General features: G+C 45.5%; 1 protein-coding gene across 2 annotated transcripts; it reads right to left on the bottom strand.

Moving 5' to 3' along the window:
• Positions 1 to 1,925: 1,925 nt before the first annotated feature.
• Positions 1,926 to 5,389, bottom strand: LOC103647869 (trehalose 6-phosphate phosphatase RA3-like). Of its 2 annotated transcripts, none has more exons than XM_020549386.3 (10): positions 5,104 to 5,389; positions 4,842 to 4,982; positions 4,629 to 4,700; positions 4,412 to 4,510; positions 4,169 to 4,222; positions 3,967 to 4,068; positions 3,718 to 3,865; positions 3,546 to 3,616; positions 2,809 to 2,901; positions 1,926 to 2,539 (listed from the first exon to the last, which is right to left on the bottom strand). In XM_020549386.3, exons 1-10 carry the CDS (start codon positions 5,260 to 5,262, stop codon positions 2,489 to 2,491), a joined length of 990 nt encoding a protein of 329 aa, XP_020404975.2. In that variant the 5' UTR covers positions 5,263 to 5,389; the 3' UTR covers positions 1,926 to 2,488. The 2 variants fall into 2 exon arrangements, with proteins under 2 accessions (XP_020404975.2, XP_023157563.1); XM_023301795.1 differs by having other exon boundaries at positions 4,166 to 4,222; positions 5,104 to 5,369.
• Between the last annotated feature and the right edge of the window lie 9,040 nt (positions 5,390 to 14,429).

Below are 14,429 nucleotides of genomic sequence, written 5' to 3'. Positions count from 1 at the left end.
TAGAGGACGCTGCTGAATTCTCTATATATAGAATTTCTCTAAATGGTCATCTATCCATTTGAATACTTTAAATAACCGGTTTAGCAAAACTAAAATATGTACAATACATTTGAGAGTATGATAAATACGTATGTACAAAAAATAAAAATAAAAAATATCTCTAATATAGATATTTGAGTATAGAGGACGTGATTTAGAGGACGTTGTTGGAGAGGAAGTAGATATAGAGGATGGAATCTTTTAGAGGAGATTGTAAAAGACGGATATAGATGATGGATATAGAGGACATTGCTGGAGACAGCCTTATTACCGTATCCAAGCCCACTAGCGAACGCCACCTTTAGAACACAATGGCCTATGCCGCTTTCCGTTTTGTTTCGCTTTCTAGCCGCCAGAATCAGCTTCCGGCAGTCAAAATCAGACAGTTTTGGTGCCATGCACATATTTCGTGCACTTTATAACTCAAGTCCCTTGTCCACATGTACTTCTATACTCCAAGCACGAGTTTTTCGTGTGTCTCGCGCGCTTTTCCGCTTCTCATCTATCAGTAGGCCATGAGAAATCACCTAAGTCTCACACAACAAAAAGGTACACATAACGCTATAAAACCACCCCACCATATAAAGGATCATGAATGGCACTGTAAAACAAGGGATCAAGCTCCTTTTTAACTCATACACTTCTTAACCTTTTGGCTAGTATAGTGTGTACTATTTTAAACCATACTAAACTGTTATGTGAACCGTGGTTTGTTAGTTTAGAGTAATAATGGACTAAATTGAATGTAGGCTAAGAGCATGTACAATGTAGATACCACGACACGGTTCTCAAAATCTAATCTAAAACACATCTAAGACACGCTTCAGTACAAAAGGATGTATCTAAATCTTATACCTTAAATATTGTTTTATACTCTTTGAATTAAATGCTGATTGTGTACACAGGCTTGGGAAAAAACGGCATTCGCCATACAACTAGGCCTGCAAATGGGGTAGATGTAAGCGGGTATTTTAGGTGGGTTTAAGAAATGGTTTTGTTTTGGTGGGTTGTGATTTGTTTCAATTGTGAATAAGTTGGGTTGGGTGGGTTTATTGTATTGTGGGTCAAAATGGTAGATACCCATGAGTGTAGATGGGTTTGCATAGGCGTGGGTTTCCATGGGTCTTCACGCATCAGTAGACCGAAGGACTGTATTTGAGTCAACTTCCAACTTAGTCCCAAGTCTCAACATACCCAACTCAACCCTAACTCCCCAAGTCTTCACCCGTGCACCGACGGTCGCATCCTGCTTCATGTCCCGACGGGCCGTACCTGGGCCGGTACTGCGGCACGTGGGCCCGTCTGACACGTCACGATTCGCTAGCCGTGCCCAACACAGGCCGGGCCGGCCCGACCCGTTTGGCCATCTATACCTAGCTCGCTCTTGCGTACGAATCGAACACACTGTCGCCCCGGGGACCGTTCACACATCTTTCCACTGCTGCTAGTTTATGTTTCTTGCCAAAAAGATAATTGTTCATTAAGGATCTTTAACATATGTTTTTTGTTATTTTCTCGAGACCTAAATGTTCATCGACCAAACCTGCTTTTTGTATCGGTGTATAATATTATTGTCACTATTTTTGTATGTCATGGACTATGTTTTTGTATGTCATTGAAACTAACTATAAAATTGTCACTGTGTATCAGTGTATGTGTATGCAGTTAGCTTGATGTGAGACAATAAGTTGAACCTACGGGATTTTCATGGGTTTCCACCCAATTATGGGTTGGTTTGGGGCCAATAATATTATTAGGTGGATTGGGTTTAATTTACTTCTTATATTTTTGGGTGAGCGTGGGATGGATATCAAAGTTACTAGATTTGGATATGGGTGGATGTGGGTTGGATTTTTTGCCATTAGCAGGTACAACGTAGACAGATGTGTTTCTTCGACATTGAGCTGAGCGCCCGAGGTGTTTATTGACCAAGAGATTGGCTCTCCAATATTTTTACAATTAGCACCCTAACACCCAGTAAAACACGATGTTTTTAATGCCTTTGTGCACGCCCTAAGGCCCCAATGGGCACAAAGCATGGGTGCGAGCGTATTCGGTTCTGTTCTCTTTCGTAGGTAGGCTGAGGTGTACTGGACTCCTGGGGCTCACAGCCTCACACGCCGGCCCAGCCCACCTTATAGCAGGCAAAACCACCATGCAGCCCGTCGGCGCCTGCGTCCACCCCCGTGGCTGCGTGTCGGCGCCGGCGGCGAGGCGCGGAGACAGCACTCTCTTTTTTCTTCTCTAATGAAGGAACCAAAAAAAAAACTTTTCCTTCCTAGCGCAACAGTTAAAATCCGGATCCAGTCAGATACAGTCAGCTGATATATTCACAGAGACCATGGGCAAAAACAGCTTCGCTTGTCGACCATGGACATGCATGTGCTTGGACTACCTCGACCGACCTCGGTTGCTTCTAGCTTTTCACCACCTGCTGCCTGGACCATGACTAGTCCCGCCGCTGCTTGGACCTGACCAACATGTGCAGGAACTCCTTCACCTGCAGCGCCAGACAAACAGTAGACGGGATCAGTCCACGACGTCGGTGACAGTTCAGTCACAATAGCGTGCATGCATGGAATGCGCCTAGCTAACTCCATTCTGGCTACAGCTGCAGCACCCCACCAAGCATGGCTGGCTTTTCGATGCAGGAATTTTTCAGCTGCTAGTTTTGTTTCACATTTTTTTCGCATCGCTTGAGCTGAACTGGGTAGTCGGTGCAGTACATGTACAGTGTCTAGTAGTAGCAGTGGGCGGTGTTGTTTCTACCTCGGAAGGTTCACGCAAGGAGTAGGATGCACTGGTCTCCTTTGGAATCTTGCTCACGAGGATTCCGATCCCCTGCCCCATGCCGCGCAGCACCTGTTCACTCAGTCAGACGCAAAACAGCAAAGGGTGTCACTGTTATCTGCCTTCCCACTTCCCAGTAGCGACAGTACGAAGGTAGGCATGAATATAGATGGCCATTTGACACTAACACGATGGGCCAGCCCAGACACGGCACAAAAAAAGCACGGTCCAGGCACGATCCGGTCCGGTTAGTATAGTGCCAGTGTCTGGCACGGCACGGCTATAGTGCCGTGCCTGACCACTATCTCGACCCGTAGTGCTAGCACGGGCACGACACGGTTACATTTTTTATTTTAAAAATAAAAAATTACATATATTAAATATAAGAATTCAGTATATAATATAAAAAAAACTACAGCTGCACTGGTTAGATGGATGCATTTAAGTCTTCTATGCACTAGGTTGTGAGTTCAAACTCCCACAACTACATATTTTTTGCTAAATTATACCATATACTTAGATAGGCCAGAGTGCCGATCACGGGCCGGGTCGTGCCATGCCGGGCCGGCCCGTTTGGCTGAAAATGTTTTAGCTTAGATTTGTTGTTGAGATGCATGCCATATATATACTATCGTTAATTTTACAAGATTCAAATTAAACACTTTAGATTAAGAACTACTGGTTGACAAATCCTTTCATCCAACTTCATGAATTACCTTGAACGCGTCCTCGTCGGTGCGATCGTCTCCAATATATATCGGGAAGACATTGTTACTGTCAGCAAAACCTTGAGGAAACCATGGCAGGCAACTATCAGTACATCAGCAGCAGCAGTAGTGAGCAATTCCATTCCATGGCTCCAGAATCTGGATCCGAAGGCACACTCACCGAGACACTCGAGCAAGAACTGAATGGCGTTGCCCTTGTCCCACTTGATGGACGGCCGGACCTCCAAGACCTTCCTGCCCTTGGTGAGCCGGAGGTCCGGGTACTCCTTGAGCACCGACCGCACCTGCTCCTCCAGAGCGCGCCATTTCTGCCCAGCTCCAATCACACATACATGTCAGCCTCAGCCATGCAAGTGATCGGCGGCGCACATAACATAACAGACACCCACGGGAGATCGCAGATCCTCACCTCCTCCTGGACGCAGCGGAAGTGGACGGAGAGGCAGAACTTGTTGTTCTCCACCGTCGCGCCGGGGATCGGCGCCGTCCTCGCCGTCAGCGCGCGGTACGCCTGCAGCAAGGAAATTCAGGAGAAACTCCTCCGTACCAGAGTTTGCAGGAAAGAAAAAAAAAATTCAGCAGCACGACAGTTCGGTAGTAAATACTACTACCTCGTCGATGACGGGCAGGAACGCGCTCGCTGGTTGGCACAGAACAGCTTCGGCCTGCGTGTCCATGCATGTCAACAAATACATATAAAAAAATTATGGAACACAAAGGAAGGAACCCTTTTTTTTTTTTTTTTTGCTTCCATGTCACAAACTGTCGTTTTCGTGTGAGGTGTTGGGCGACTGTTGGTACAGCATCTCCAAGTTTGTACAAGGTGAAGAGACAAGGATGTGTGGGTAGCTGACCTTTGCCTTGGTGTGCTTGGACTGCGCCGTGGGTCCCTTGATGTCCATGCCGTGGCTCCCGGCGTAGTACAGCTCCGCCAGCTTCACGAAGTTGAACACCTAGATATATATCGCAACAGAGAATGAGCACAGCACTCGGGCAGTGCACGCCACAAAAGGTTCCTGCCTAGCAAAGACCAAGGTTTAAAACTGGTGATAGGTTGGGGACGGAATGCACCTTGTCTCTACACCTCCCGCTCACGATCGCCGTCGGGAAGTGCTCGGCCACGCCTCTCACCGCGTCTCGCATCTGCAGCATGCCACAGCACAAAATAATAATAAAGCCGTCATGTAATGTAATGTAACTAGCCCCCGTGCGTGCGTGCGTGCGTTCGCCGGAGGCCGGAGCAGAGCATGGCCCTGCTGCCCGCCAGTACTGCTACTGCCTGACCTCCTCCGACATGACGGCGCTGTCGGGGTCCTTGACGATCGGCGACAGCGTGCCGTCGTAGTCCAGGAACATCACGACCTGCTTCCCCTCGGCGGCCGCCAGCACCGACTCGAACCCGGCCAATGCCGACGGGTGCTTCTCCTGCGTACGTACGGGTCGCGCGCGGTCAGGTCGGGCGGCGACGAGCATCTGCGCACGCACTCACACAGCAGGCGAGGCCGAGGCGTATATATATAGTATGATCGAATGGAGGAACACGCACCATCCAGTCGTCGAGATCCGCGTGGCGCCGAACGAGCTCCGGCAAGGACCCCGCGGCCACCCTGCGTGCGCCGCGCGCCCTCGGCGGCGCGCACAGCGTGACGGCGGCGGCGGCGGTCGTGCCGCCGTCCGCGCCGGCGAAGGCCGTGTGCTTCGTCATTGCGCGCGCGCGCGGTCGGGAGAGGAACCAGACCACCGATCAATCAGCACGCGGAGGACGAGGAAAGAATCAGCGAGCGGTAGTGCGGTGCGCACGCTGGAGGCGGATCGGAGAAACAGATGGGCTTGGTTTCGGGCGGCGCGGAGGGGGTGCTATATATAGATGTGGCCGGCCGTGTGTTCCGTGGGAAGGAACCACTCGTTGCTTTCGGAAGGGACAGCGGTGGCATAAACTAGCAGGCCGAAATCACCGCGCAATTAGAACAATTATTAATATACTATATGCTTGCTTTGTTACGCGCGACATTAATTCCTATGCGAGCGAACAAGGTGATGTACATACGGCGTATCGACTGCGTTTTTGCCACGTAACTGCAGGGCACGTCGTCAGTGCTATGGTGTCACTCTGTACTGTACCCCCTCCCCCAAAAAAAGGGGGGGTTTGACGTTCTTGTTTTTTTTTCGACAAGAAGGACGATGATCTCTTACATCAATCTACTCCTGAAGGCGACTGTCTAATGTTTGATATATTCTAAATTGTATCCTGTTTTAGCCTTTTAGATACATCGTCTTTCATATGAATTTTTACATATATGTGAAGATACAGAGAGAGAGAGAGAGAGAGGGAAAATATATTTCAAAAACAAATGTACTTTTCGAGATACATTTTTCTAGTAAAGATCAGAATTCGAATCGAGAACTGTCCTTGTTAGTAGTCGGGAATGTGCACTATACTTCACTTCACAGGAGTTCGGACAACCACTGAGCATCCACTCACATCATTCAAATAAACATATATAGAAAAACGAGCTGACATAGGGCCTGTTTGGTTCAGCTTTTTTCTGACCAGCTTTTTCGAGAATCTAGCTGTTGGAAGAATCTAGCTGTGTAGAGAATCTGAGTGTTGGGGACTCGTTCTCAAATGCTATGAATTAAGAACAAGGCAACATAAAATGTTAAGTGAAACTGTCCTTCGTCCAAGACCTATTATCCTCAAAGGAATAATGCTTCTTGGACGAAGGTTGATGAGAGTATTGTTACGAGGTTGAACCTTCGTAGCAAACTTTCATTAAACATTATAAAGTAATATAAAATAAAAGGTATAAAATGGATGAATGAATCGCTGATGTATCATTTTATATTCATTAATATATAGAATCATTAAATACAATGATACCTATGCCTTGACAAAGATTGTATTCCGAAAGATGCGATTGCAACTGCCAGAATGCGTGAACAGTAACGGAATACTGTTCACTATTTATAGGCACAGGACGCAGCCTGTGAGGAATTACAAGCATGCCCCTTATAAGAACTTACAACATTGACTCAGACCTTTATGGACTAAAAGGTCATTCTATCTTTAAGTCGGTTTGCAATGCCGAAGCTTTACGAAGAGGAACCTTCGGCTATCTTATACAAACAGCTTCATCCGAGGATCGCTTCTCTATATAAGACCTTCGGCGCCGAAGCGTAGACCCAACAGTAGCCCCTTTCGCGGTGCTAGATTGTTTTTCGTAACGAGCTTGATCCGTGAAAAAAGTTTCTTAAACTTCGGAGCGCCGAAGGTCTCAAAAACACCTTCCCTGAGCTCGTTGTCGAGAAACGATTCAATTTCCCTGTGCGTAGCGGCCCCACCTTGCAGAGTTACTGTTCGGTCTCTGCGGTCCACCGTACAGCGAGTGTGAGCGGGTGTCCGCCTGGTGTAAAACTTCTGGCGCTTCGCCTTCTTACCTGCGGCACTATATAAACAGACGAGTAGGTGTGAAGTTACCACAGCATTTACTGCTATTTGCACTGTTTTGCTGCCAAAATTTTTAACCACCACCGAAGCTTGTCTGTCGGAATCAAACGAAGCTCCATCTTGAAACCTGCTTCGGAGGAGAAAAGTATTAAAGTTTCACAAGTTCATAGTTAAATGGCCAGAGTCCGCTCCACCGCCAGGGTTGAACGTGAGGGGGACGAAACGGAAGCTTCGGAGACTGTCCCTATCTCCGAAGCCATGCAACGATCCGGGCTAGTGACTTCGGAAAAGATTCCTATTGATGATGCAGAAAAAGCAATCGCTGAAGCAGAAGGAGAAGATGCTGAGGAAACTGACTCCGAAGATGATTATCACCTTGCCACACCAAGCAAACCCAGCCATTTGGACTTCGGGAAATCTACTGTTTCGAAGGCTGACTTGTCCAAGATGGTAAAGTCAGGCTATTTTACTGAAAATCAAAAGAAGCTATTACGCTTCGGGGGAGAAGAGACTACCCCAAAGCCGGAGAAAGATGAAATTGTTATTTTTAAAAGCTTCCTAAAGGCTGGGCTAAGATTCCCCCTTCATGGGATTATTGCAGAGATACTGAAGAACTTCGGAATTTATTTTCACCAGCTAACCCCTAACGCTATCGTTAGGCTCAGTGTTTATATCTGGGCACTCCGAAGCCAGGCGGTGGAACCGTTTGCTGACAGCTTTTGCCGAGTTCACGAACTGCACTATCAGACAAAGGCTAGAAAGGATGGATTACATGAGAATTTTGGTTGCTATAATTTTGCTTACCGGAAAACTACGAAGTATCCTGTGATTAGCTACCGAAGCAAATGGGCAGCAGGGTGGAAATCAGAATGGTTCTATGTTAAGGTTGATGATGATAAAGAAAAGCTTGTGCAAAGTCCACTGGAACTGACCTTCGGAGAAACTCGCCCCCAGTGCCACATGTTACCAGAGGGTCCAACTCAAAAAGCAATGTATGAATTCAAAATAATTGCAGAGAATATCAGTACAAGGGACCTGGTCCAGGAATTCTTGGCCTTCAAGGTTTTTCCTAGTGTAAAAGAGTGGGAAATGCCGAAGCTGAAGGGAGAGAAGAAAAAAGGTGAACTTGTACGTTTGCCTTACTACTTCAAATTTAAAAAATACTTTAAAACTCCCTGCCAGGAGTGGCTGGATACGATTGAAGTGATGTGCAACGAGATACTTGGCAATTATTCAAAAAAGGAAGATCAATTGATGACCGCAGCCTTCGGCACCCGTCCGAAACGAAGGCCGAATCGAGTATTGGACGCCTTGGGCTTCGAATACCCAGACTACGAAGATCTGAACAAAGGTGCCAGGGGCCAAAAAAGGAAAAGGGTAACTGAAGCCTTAGATGAAGGTGAAAAAGAGCCAATAAAGAAGAAAGTTCCAAAGAAAAAGAAAACTTCTTCTCCGAAGCAACAAATATCCGAAGCAGAAGAAACCCCTGCATCACCTTCTGCTGCTGTTGTTGAGGAAATTCTGAAGGTAATGACTGAATCCTTATCTGCGAAGCTAAGTCCACTGGGTCCTCAACTGACAAAGTTTTTTCAGAAGGACAAAGAGCCCGAGAAATCGAGGAAAACAATCAAGGCAAAGAAACAAAGAATCATTACCGTGACAGAGGTGATTGACAAAACGCCGCCAAGAGCTTCGGCCCAAAAAACACAAGCAGAGGGGGCAGATATTGAAATTGCACCTTCGGAGGCCACAGCCGCCGAAGTTACCTCAGTTGAAGATTTGAATTTAGAGAGCACAATTGAACATATTGACCAAATGCTGCTAGACATGGCTGCAGAGGAAGCTGCCACTGCTGCCGAAGAAGCTGTGACCGCAGCGTCAAAGAAAGGAAAAGAAATTGCTGATGAAGCTTCGGAAAACGAAGTCTTTGCGTTCAAAAACTTAGTTGGAGAACATCTAACAAAAGCTGAAATAGAAGAGCTTAAAGAGTATGCCCAATCCTGTGGATACAAACCTGGGGCACTCCTCTTTGGAGGCGTTGATGATGAGAAATTAGAGTGTATTCGGGACCAAACAGGGGCCAAAGTCATCAGCACTCTGTCCAGGAGTATTGGATTCCCGAAGCTGGAAACAGACATCAGCCGCTACCGCCGACAACATGTCGTTGGTAGTTTATTTTTCTCCAACTTCAAGGTGAATGACTTGTCCCTTGACTTTTATTGCTTCTAATAAAAACATGTCTGACGAAGGTTGTGTTTATGTAGAGTATGCTATTGAGCAAAGCCTTGCAAATGCAGCAAGATCTTGAAGATAAAAAGCATGAAGTTATAATTGGAAATTTGGAAAACAAAATAAAGGAGCAGTCAGATGCTTTTGAGAAAAAGAACTTTGAGCTCCAGGCAGCCGAAGGTTTACTGGCGGAAGCTGAAGCAAAAATATCAGAACTGAACACGAAGCTTCTCCGCCAGTCTGAGCAGTTCGAACAAGAAAAACAAGATCTCAATGCAAAGCTTGAAGCCGAAGCTCAGCAAAACTCGGATTTGAGAAAACTACTAACAAATCTTCAAGAAAAATGCCTTGAATTCAGCAACAAGTGTATTCAACAACTAAGGAAGATTTTTCACTCAGTTGGAGCCAGCAGCGAAAAATTTACCCCCTCAGCTGAAGATCTACAAAAAACCTTCAAACATATTGAGGGGGAGATTGACGAGCTCGACGAAGTCATAGCTGGGCATGGCGACTTCTGTGCCTGGGTGGCTTCTCGAGGAACTGCTGCAGCCTTCATGAAGGCTGGCTGTGATCATGGGAAAATTGTCAATAGGCCAAATTTTACTTTGTCACCATCAATCCTGGATGACATCCCTGATCTCGCCCGAAGCATCTCGAATCGATTTGTGAAAATGATATGGACAAAAGGTGGTCGAGAGAAAGCTGGAGACGAAGCTCGTAGCCACCTTGATCCAGTAAGAAATCATACCTTGTGCTTACCTTTTTCTGTAAACTTGATTTTGACTTCCAACAACCTTATTCGTGTAGGATGACGAGGCCGAAGCTGATGATCAAAAATAACGCCGAAGCCGAAGCTCCTTGGAGATTTAGATAGTAGACTGCAGACAGTACTTGAAAAACTTTTGAGATAACTTTTGTACATGTAAACAAAAACTGATGTATGCTGTTCATACCTTGTAATATATCCTTAACCTTTCACGGATGTATGAGAAATGCTTTGATGTGGACGAAATTTCCTTTTTTGAGCCGAAGGCGAAAAAAACACCTTCCCTTCTTTTCGTACGCAACGAAGCATAGAGAACAACATTTTCCTCTTTTCTCCGAAGCTCTCCTTCATAGAAAACAACATTTTCTTTTCTTTTTTCTCTTCTTGCCGAAGCAACCATTTTATGCGATGAAGATGATTATCCTACATATGCCTAGATGAATGTTTATGAATGCAAATGCTATGATGTAATGTGATGTGCAAATGAATGGCCAAACACGTATCCGAAGCCACATTCATAGCCATTATTTTCTTGAAAACAATCACACCTCAGCTCTGCATTCCCTTAGGAACGACTTTGGAGCTTCTTCGCCTTTACTTTTGGCGGAATCAGCGTTGACTTTTCGCTGTAAGCTCTGCATTCCCTTAGGAACGTCTTTGGAGCTTCTTCGCCTTTACTTTTGGCGGAATCAGCGTTGACTTTTCGCTGTAAGCTCTGCATTCCCTTAGGAACGTCTTTGGAGCTTCTTCGTTTTTACTTTTGGGGCACTCGATGGTGCACTCTCAGCTTTTACATTTACATTCTTTGGGGGATTTTGCTCTTATAAGACTAAAAAAAGGAAATTACATGTGCTGGCCCCATTAAAAACCTTTCTCCCCCTTGGGAAAGGAAAAGGGTGCCATGAAAGGAAAAAATAAAAAATATGAAAAATTACATCGAATTATACATAATATCGCCGAAGCTCATCCGCATTCCAAGATCTAGGAATGTCATTGCCGTCCATATCTTTCAATCTGTATGAACCGGGCCTTGACGAAGATACTACTAAGAAAGGCCCGTCCCATTTCAACTGCAATTTGCCCACTGTTTCCGGGTTGGCCACCCTCCGAAGCACCAAGTGCCCTGGCTCAATATTTTTTAGCCGAACCTTTCTATCCCGCCATTTGACTGTTTCAGCTTGATATTTATTAATATTCTCCACGGCCTGCAGTCTGATCCCTTCTAAAGCATCTTTTTCTATAGAATAAGCAGCTTCGGAATCTGATTCTGCCGAAGCTATTATCCTTATTGATCCGGCTTTAGCTTCTTCTGGAGTTATTGCTTCGTCACCGAATAACAACTTAAATGGAGTGAAGCCTGTAGACCTTGATGTTGTCGTGTTGTGGCTCCACACCACTTTGGTTAGCTGATCTGGCCATTTTCCTCTAGGTTGATTGAAGATTAGCTTCATTATTCCTGTCATTATAATGCCATTGGCTCTTTCAACGAGTCCATTTGACTCCGGGTGCCTGACTGATGCAAAATGGATCTTCGTACCAATTTGGTCACAGAAATCCCTGAAAGCTTCGGAGTCAAACTGTGTCCCATTGTCCACAGTGATAGCCTTTGGCACCCCGAAACGACAAACAATATTCTGCCAGAAAAACTTTTGGACAGTAGCCGAAGTTATTGTGGCTAAAGGCTTCGCCTCAATCCATTTAGAAAAATATTCCACAGCTACCACAACATATCTCAGGTTCCCTTGGGCCGGTGGTAACGGACCTAACAAGTCAAGGCCCCACCTTTGCAATGGCCAAGTGGGTTGTATGAGCTGTGTTAAGGACGAAGGTTGTTTTTGATCTCTTGCACATTTCTGACAACCTTCGCACTTTTGAACCAATTTTGCTGCATCCGAAGCTGCCTTCGGCCAATAAAACCCTTGACGGGAAATTTTTCCGAGTAACGGCCTGGATCCGATGTGAGATCCACACAGGCATGCATGTATTTCTTTCATTAACTCTATACCTTCGGTTCTGGATAAGCATTTGAGCAGCGGAGCGCAAACTCCATGTTTATACAACTCCCCTTCTATCATGACATATGGACGAGCTCTTGCCTCTATCCTCTTGTTATAAGCTTCGTCATCTGAAAGAAATTTACCCTGAAGGTAAGAAATGATCTCGGTTCTCCAATCTTCGCTAAAAACAGGAGATATATTAAGAACTGCTCTTTCAAGAAGTTCCACCAAAGGTGCTTTTATTGTTTCGAAAAATACATCCGAAGGTAAAGGCAGCCCCTGTGCTGCTGACTTAGCTAGCAAATCAGCATGCTCATTTTGTCCTCGAGGGATATTTTTGACAGAAAACCCTTCGAAGGAAGCTTCAACTCTTCGAACCATATCCAGATATTTTTCAAGCTTCGGATCCTTAGCCTTGCAACTTTTGTCAATATGACCCGAAACAACCTGGGAATCAGTTTTAAGTATGGCTCTTCTGATTCCCATTGCTTTTAACTTCCGAAGACCTAGAATCAATGCTTCGTACTCAGCAATGTTGTTTGTGCAATTAAAATCAAGCTTTGCCGCATAACAAGTTTTGACTTTGGAAGGTGAAACCAACACAGCAGCCGCTCCTGCTCCGAAGGTTCCCCAAGATCCATCACAAAACACTGTCCAGGCTCCGTTGTCTTTATTCGTTTCCTCCTCTTGAGCCCCTGGCGTCCAATCAGCAATAAAGTCTGCCAGTGCCTGCGACTGAATCGAAGATCTATGAACATATTCAATACAAAATTCATTGAGCTCTGCAGCCCATTTTCCAATCCTTCCAGTAGCTTCTCGGTTTCTCATAATATCCTTCAGAGGTTGTGATGAAGGAACAATTATGTTGTAAGCTTGGAAATAGTGCCGAAGCTTCCTGGAGGCCATCAAGACAGCATACAGTATCTTCTCCAACTCTGTATAATTTTTCTTTGATAAACTAAGGACCTCGGAAACAAAATATATTGGGGCCTGCCTTTTGACTTGACCATCAAGCTTCTCTTGGACAAGCGCCGCACTTACCGCTGAGTGCGAAGCTGCCACATATAATAATAAAGGAGCCCCTGGCATTGGTGGAGTCAGTGTTGTTAGATCTATCAAATACTGTTTCAGTTCTTCGAAAGCCTTCTGCTGGATTGGTCCCCATTGAAAGACTTCGGCCGACTTCAGCACTTCGAAGAATGGTAAATTTCTCTCTGCTGATCTGGATATGAATCTATTGAGAGATGCCAATCTTCCTGTCAATCTTTGAGCCCCCTTCTTTGTAGTTGGTGGCTCCATCCGAAGTATAGCTTCAATTTTACTTGGATTGGCTTCAATTCCCTTTGTTGAAACCAGGCATCCAAGAAATTTCCCCTTCTTCACTCCGAAGACACATTTTTCTGGATTTAACTTTACGCCAGCTTGCCTGAAACTGGCGAAGGTCTCCTGCAGATCAGCAATATGATTCTCCTGCTTCGTGCTTTTGACAATGATGTCATCAACATAAGTTAGCACATTTCTGCCTATTTGAGATTGAAGAACCTTCGCAGTCATTCGGCTGAAACTTCCTCCAGCGTTTTTGAGCCCCTCAGGCATCCGAAGATAACAATATGTGCCACTTGGGGTGATGAAGCTAGTCTTCGGCTCATCTTCCTTTTTCATCCAAATTTGGTGATAGCCTGAATAGCAGTCTAACAGACTCATGAGCTCTGACGAAGCTGCTGCATCAACTAAAGAATCTATCCTTGGTAGTGGGAATTCATCCTTCGGACAAGCCTTGTTAAGATCTGTAAAATCGATGCACATTCGCCACTTGCCATTGGCCTTTTTTACCATAACAGTGTTAGCCAGCCATTCTGGGTACTTCACTTCTCTAATAACTCCTGCACTGAGGAGTCTTTTGACTTCATTGCGAGCACCTTCGGCCTTATCATCTGACATTTTCCGAAGCCTTTGCTTTCTGGGTCTGAAGGATGGATCGACATTGAGCGAGTGCTCAATAACATCCCTATTAACTCCGCATAAATCATTGGCTGACCATGCAAAAACATCCTTGTTATTGAACAAAAACCTTATCAAGGTTTTCTCCTGCTCTTCGGATAACTGAGAGCCTAACAGCACCTTCTGCTCTGCTATGTCCTCACATAAGAGCATAGGCCTCGGCTGATCTGCTGAAGCTGCTTTCTCCCTTCTGAATTTGTACTGTTCACAAGCTTCAGCTCCATCTATGTTATGGATTGCTTTTGAGTCAGTCCAATTGCCTTCGGCCCTTCTTGCAGCTTCCTGACTTCCATGGATAGCAATGGGTCCCTGATCCGAAGGTATCTTCATGCAAAGATAGGCAGGATGAAGGATTGCTTCGAAGGCATTAAGAGTACCACGACCAATAATTGCATTGTAAGGGTATTCCATGTCAACAATATCAAACACAA

Source organism: Zea mays, chromosome 2 (genome assembly GCF_902167145.1).
Source record: "Zea mays cultivar B73 chromosome 2, Zm-B73-REFERENCE-NAM-5.0, whole genome shotgun sequence".
Lineage (NCBI taxonomy): Eukaryota > Viridiplantae > Streptophyta > Magnoliopsida > Poales > Poaceae > Zea > Zea mays.
The sequence above is the reverse complement of the archived record's forward strand: the minus strand, read 5'-3'. Positions and strand labels throughout refer to the sequence as shown.

Bases quoted from the DNA above. Each gene is read 5' to 3' on its own strand.
- LOC103647869 (XM_023301795.1), bottom strand. From the start codon at position 5,262: ATGACGAAGCACACGGCCTTCGCCGGCGCGGACGGCGGCACGACCGCC. The intron at 4,511-4,628 runs GTGCATTCCGTC...ATATATATCTAG, and splicing joins GCGGGAGGTGTAGAGACAAG to GTGTTCAACTTCGTGAAGCT. The intron at 4,223-4,411 runs GTCAGCTACCCA...ATGGACACGCAG, and splicing joins CCAAGCACACCAAGGCAAAG to GCCGAAGCTGTTCTGTGCCA.